This window comes from Watersipora subatra, chromosome 8, assembly GCF_963576615.1.
Source record: "Watersipora subatra chromosome 8, tzWatSuba1.1, whole genome shotgun sequence".
Lineage (NCBI taxonomy): Eukaryota > Metazoa > Bryozoa > Gymnolaemata > Cheilostomatida > Watersiporidae > Watersipora > Watersipora subatra.
The window spans coordinates 50,885,904-50,892,732 of record NC_088715.1 but is presented as its reverse complement, the minus strand read 5'-3'; the positions used below and the strand labels follow the sequence as shown (position 1 = coordinate 50,892,732).

Genomic DNA, 6,829 nt, shown 5'->3' with positions numbered 1-6,829 from the left:
GCCAACTCTTTTAAACCTACTTTAACATTTTATCTATCAGTCTCCATAATATTGACTACAAAACTATTTTTAGCATTTAGTCCACATAAAAACAACACTCACGTTCATGGAAGTCAGTGTTTGCTTACATGAAACAAACTTTCAACAAAAAGTCAGCTCTGTAATTCAGTAACACACTAGCCAACAAATATATTATCTTAAAATAAAATTAGTTTGTTCAGAGCAGCATACACTGTATATGGTTTAACTGATAAAATCTAATATGGTAAGAATTGTCTAGAATATCCTTGTGCAACATTAGTCCAAGTTTATAGACTGCACGATTGCATGTGATCTTATATAATCTCAATGTAGAAGAACATTAGTTTCATGAGAACAAGAATATTTTATGACGTAGTATATTACTCTTACTATTAATCATGCAAAACATAAACATTACATACAATTAAACATAAACTAATGGGAACTTCTTTGCGGTTAAGTGAGTATTTGAAATAAAAATTTAATAATCTATATTGTTGCTTTTACATTTGTTGATATTTAAACCAGTTTATTTATACAAAGTTATTTTTAATACATAAAAAATACTATAACGAAAAATTAGTTTAGATAAGTTATAAAATTATTGTAGATATGCTATTATAAAAAGGATATCTGGTGCAGCTCACAGCAAGATAGAATAAACGTGTTTAATAAATTTTAAAAATTTATGATATGATTTTACTTTTAGACTCTATGAATGCAGTATACTTTATTGTTCTTACATGTTCACAAACTGAAACATTTTATGAGAAAGTTTTTTATACAGTGGTGTGAAAAATAAGCGGACCACCCTAGAATTTTGAGCACTTTCAAAAAATATGTTGTAGTAGCTGCCAGCCAAGGTGTTCAAATTTAAATTTTTATATATCAAAATGAAGCTAAGAGTCTCCTCTATTCAGATATGCTATAAAAAACTTATTTGAAGTAGTTTAACTCTTAAAATTCAGGCTTGGGCAGCTTAGTAGCACAAATACTGAAAATCAGAATAGTTTTGTCAACTAGCGCACTAATATTGCTACAGTTTTAATTTATTCATTTTGATATAAATTGCTGTGAACAAACTCTGCATAAGTTGGTGGCCCTGAAAAGGGCCGTTGGGGTTGGTTTGGGATGCTGTTAGTACTTGGTAGGCATGCATTTAGCTTTGATGTTTAGGTGCTTTTTTGCCCATTCTAAACGCCTCTTTCTGTGAACTTCGGTGAGAAACAGCTTTTTGCGTGGTTTTCAGCTTTTGAGTCCGTTTCTTAGTAGAACTCTTCCGACTGTAGAAGGGCAGACGTCTTTACCAGTAGACTCCTTCAGTTTTCTACACAGTTCTACACTGTTAAGGTGCCGATTTCTTGTCCTAAGCCGCACTAATGTTCTTTCTGCCTTTTCTGCCACTAATGTTCTTTCTGTTCTTTCTTTTCTTTGTTTCTCTCTACTCTTTCTTTCCTGTAAGTCACCTTGCTCACCAAACCGTTTGATGGTGTTACAAACAGTACTTTTAGCAATCTTTACTTCTTTGGCAATCTCCCGCTGTGATTTGCCTTCCTGGTAAAGGTGTACGATGACTGCTCGCTTTGCTTCTGTAAGATGACGAGGCATGATGTCGATGTTTGACTGAATGAATCTACCAACGCTAGAAGTTCACTTTTATAGCAAGTTAGCAACTTCAAAGACAAATTATTCTGTTGTGCAAAACGTAACAACATGAGGATTGTTTCACACAACATCTTTGATTTGAGTAGCATCACTGCTTTAAGTTTGAATATAAATAAAATAGAGGTTTAATTTTATTCAAAATAAGTGAAAATGCCAAAAATAATTGCTAACTTTGACTCTCTAAAACTTATCTAACATTGTTGTTTTAAACTAAAATTAGTTTCATCAAGTTTTAATCATTCTAAGCTTTCTTTTGATATATACTATGTACAGGTTCTACTCAATAAAAAGAGCTTAATGAGGGATTTAATCACCTTGAGTGCTGAGCGCTAGCAATGATCAAGTTTTATAAGGTGGTCCATTTAATTTTCACACCACTGTAGCTGAGATTGTCCTGTGTTAACTGCTTAAAAAAGTACATGTCTTTTAAAAACTGCTTTCTGGCAGATGTCTAAAAATTAACAGAAAATTGTAAAATTGGTTTGTCTTTAGCGTAGTCATTAGTTTACATTAAATACAACACTAATAAAAATGTAACTGAAAATGATAATGATACAATAAGAATAATAATAAAGATAAAAATATAATTGTTTTATATAATATAATTTATATTACATAAAACAATATTATGTGATACAAATTATATAGTATTTATTATTATATATATGTAATAATTAAATATATATACCTGCGAAGTTTCTGGCATTTCTTTATTCCTATGCATTGAAAAATGAAAATGTATATGGACTACAAACGATAACCATTATTAGTTTTGAATACCCTACTAAATTTCAGTAGATATTTAAGTAAGCTTACATTTTAAATAATCATTAAGCTATTAATTGAATAGTTTTGAATACTCAAGTAGGCATAACAGTAAAGTATTTTCTTATAATAAATAATCTTCACTATGCTTCCGCACATCTAAGCTAAGCATACTGAGGCACGTTAATGTACTTGAAACATTACAACAATGAAAAACTAGAAAAAGTGAGAGATATGTGTTACGATTATTCATAAATATTCAGAGCACAATCTAGTACTTTGAATCTTTTTTGTTAGAATAGATACGAGGAAGCATGATTCAAAAATAAAAACTTTAGCAAGCCAGCCTGTTACAATCCAAGATACCCTGAATGTTTTTTGTTTTTATTTTGCAAATCAGTCATTTATCTGAATAATATATATGCCATTAGCCAAGAATAACAAAAAGCCATTAAAAATTAGTTTCAACACAAAGCCAATACACATATATAAAGGATTTGCTTGAGGTAATGTTATCAGTTTCAAGTGTACCGACTTTAACAGAGCTTATCACATTTACTTTTCAATTCAAACTAAAGTTCTTGAGATGTTTAGACTAGTAGTGACTACATGTGAGCACTTTATATACTCTATTATAGATGATTTTCTAGTCATAGAAGAACTAATAGCCTGCTTAAAATAAAACTTTAAACTATAGCTTGAGACTTGTGCTGCTGCCTTTATTGAAGATGTTAAATTGTGGCAAACAAATATCTAACTACTAAAAATTAAAAAGGAAAGATATGTAATATATGTCAATATATTTCATATTATTAGATAATAATTTTATTGAACTAGAAGCTTATAGAAGCAAAGACATAACTTGTAAACCTGATCCTCAAGTTTTTATATAATAAACCTAAAATATGATATAATAATTAAAATAATAATATTACATTATAGTATAATATACTGCAGGATAATGTATTATGCATTACGGTATGATGTAATGTAGCATTACAAAATTCTGTAAAATAAAAAAGATGATATTATATAGCATAATACAATATAATATCAGATAATGAAATATAAAATAACCCAAGTAAAATAATATGATATATTTTGATATTATATAATATGATCTAGTATAACGTATGTGTGAGCATAATAAAAATTATAGTAGAGTAGTCTAATTGTAATAGAGTATAATAGGCTAGTATATTATGTAATTTATAAAGCATGATAAAAAGTTAATATAAATGACTATATAATAATATAAGGTAAAGTCATAAAATTTGATGTGATGTTTGCATGTAAGTAAAATGAATCGATAAATAATACTAAAGCAGCACTAAAAATAAATATTTAAAACACTCAATGAACTTTTTTTATTTTTAGTGGTGGCAGTTTGCAAGGTGGAGTTAACAGCTTCAAGAATGACGGTTTACAAATACTTTCATGAGAATGAAAATGCAAGAACAAGGGCACAGGCTATCTTTACCACTGGCTTGTAAGTATTAAGTTTAACATCACCACCTACAGTCTCAACTTGCAGAAAATATGCCAAATGTCCAATAAAATTAAACTTATAAACTTTGAGCTGATTATTTAGCTACATGCAAATTAAAAAATATTTCAAAATGAAGTAATTTTGGGTGTTGTTGATTTTTCACAAGTAGCCCAGTACCACCAATAACCTAGATAGTTGGATGTGTCATATGGGTTACATTCCAATCTAGAGGGAGCAAATTGACAACTTTATTAATAAACAAGTTGCAAAATTATAGTTGTACCTATTTAAAAAAAGCATTAGGTGTGTTTATGTGTTTTTTAAAATGTGCAAACACTTTAAGTGATCAAATTACGGGTTCTACAATTAGCCTAGTCAAGTCAAACTTGTAGGCACCTTTTGAAAGTTTGTGATAAACTCTTATATATGTTTAGAAACATGATTCTCTTTATATTCAGTATTTGTTTTAGATTGTTTCAAAGATGCAAATGAAGTTAGCCATTTCTTACTGTATTATCAGGGTGTGGAACTCTTCGTTTTTGTGAAAACAGTTGCATTTCATTGATTCAACAATCAAAAGACTCAAGTATTTTTATTTGCTCCTCATATACTTAGTGGACACTGTATGGCCTGGTCCTCTATGGCACTGGAGAAGTATGAATCAATACCTTAAGCTGCAGCAATACCGTTTTGTGACACAATTAGCTTATGCTTTTGTTTACTAGTAATATTATTTGTGGTAGGTTGGTTTTAGGTTGTAATACCACGCTTTGGATATGTTTGGATATGTCATTACAGAAAAATGGGCCTGGCAGTTATTTGACAAAGAAACATACAAAACTTTTAAACATAAACCTACTTAATTTTTTTAAAGATTATAAAAAAGTGAAACAACTGTCAACATTTCTGACTTAACTGTTCCAATGAGTTTTAGATTTTTACGTTCTAATGTTTCAAATGTATTATTTTCCAGCAGTATTTAAATTAAATGACTGTAACCAAACACCATAAAGTGTTGCTGATATAAGAAACAAACTGTACAATACTATGTAATACTTATGAGTAATTTTATTATCTCACTTGTTAGTTTGTATACCAGATCACCCTTTCGTCTGCTCATCAGCTCACTCATATGTGTATATCAGCTTATTATTGTTTCTGTGATTCATATCACTTCTAAATCTGTGTATCAGATCACCCTCGTATGTGTATTAGATCATCTTTGAGTCTATATATCAATTTTTTAAGTATGTTTTTCAGCTCACTTTACATATGTCTCTAAACTTTTCTGAGTTGCATGTTTGCCAGATTCTGCTTTTTCAACCAATACATAATACTGTATTTATATATTACAGAGTCAACGTGAGCAGCTGGGATTTTTAAAGCTTTACGAAAACACAGTATCCTGCGAAGACTTTTTGGCACTATCAACATCAGGGGTAAGTTTTTATTAAACAGCTACATAGTTTGCCTAAAAGATTTTTTAGAATAACAAGTTGCTTGCAAAGTATCTGCAATATTGTTTAATTTTCTAATTTACTCTATAAAAATATGTTTACTTTTATTCCATCCAAATAGTTTATTTATGATTACCTCACTATCTTTTAAACTAAAAAAAATAAATTACTGATGACTTCACTAAAAAGCTATTCTCTATATATAAAAATAAAATCATTGTAAGTAGCCAGTGTTCAATTGAGACACATATCCAACATACATACATATCTATCATGTATATACTGAGAGACACTCAGCAGAAATTTTTCTGAATATTTAAAATGTTAAAAAGAAAATAATATGACCTGTTTAAATGAGGGCGTACTTCATATACAACTGTGTGTGTATTGTGTCAAACATGGTACGTAATTTTATGCATGATTTGTATAGTTTTTGTATTATATATATGTATATATACAAATTTGCATACTATTGTGTTCTTTATTATAAACAAAAAGCCTGTAGCAATGCAAATTTATATTTTTATTCTCACTAATCAATAGAAGATATTTTAACTGTCGTTCTTAAAAAGTAAGACTTTACCAACTGACTTTATTATACTATAAAATATCACTAAAATTGTTGATAGTTTTTATGAAATAAGCTGCCATGCAATTAACTACATACTGTAGCAACTGAAAATTATCCATCCACTTTTTAGCTATATATGATGTTTAAATACAACATCGAAAGTGACCCACTATTTATTTTTAGAGAGCTGAGCTTCTGATCAACCTTTCTAACAAGTTTGATCGCTGCCTTGAACGATATTATTTTCAACCCTCAGAGAAAGCAGCAGTTTCTAGAAAAATGCTATGCTAATATGCAACCTAGGAGGATGGCAACTATGTACACGAATTTTTACCACAGTTCTACGGGAACTTGCAGTTTCATGTCAAGGTTAGTTGTTCAAAACCCGCTCTTTTAGTTACTTGTTAACACTCTTTTTTGCCCACCTCTTACTGATGATGCAAGCACATGAAGAACAAAAAGGGTAGTTATATTATTTTAAAAAAATTAATTTTTTTTATACATTTCTTTAATTGAGGCAGAAAAATTTTGTCCATTACATTCAATAATAATTTTGTAAAACCATTGCTCTTTACTTTTCAGTTTGTTGCAGCTGTTTAATTTGCATGAAAAAAACCTCAGTTTTATGAACATTTAGAAATCTTTTACAATCGTTTGCGACAATACTGTTGTAGCAGTAAGTAGATATACGTTAATGATAACTTTTGGTGTATCTATTAGGATTGTTGAAAATGCTAAAACATCAAGCTGTAAGTTGATGTTTTGTCATGTTAAACTTACTGTTAAACATAAAAGTAAGTTAATACTCCTGCAGGAAGTCTGTTATACGGATTAACTAATAATGATAAATAATGATAGAGT

General features: G+C 29.4%; 1 protein-coding gene across 1 annotated transcript; it reads right to left on the bottom strand.

Annotated features, from left to right (window-relative positions):
* Positions 1-1,266: 1,266 nt before the first annotated feature.
* On the bottom strand, positions 1,267-1,629 carry LOC137402678 (uncharacterized). Its single transcript, XM_068089183.1, has one exon. The coding sequence runs from the start codon at positions 1,627-1,629 to the stop codon at positions 1,267-1,269; it is 363 nt and encodes a 120-aa protein (XP_067945284.1).
* Positions 1,630-6,829: the final 5,200 nt, after the last annotated feature.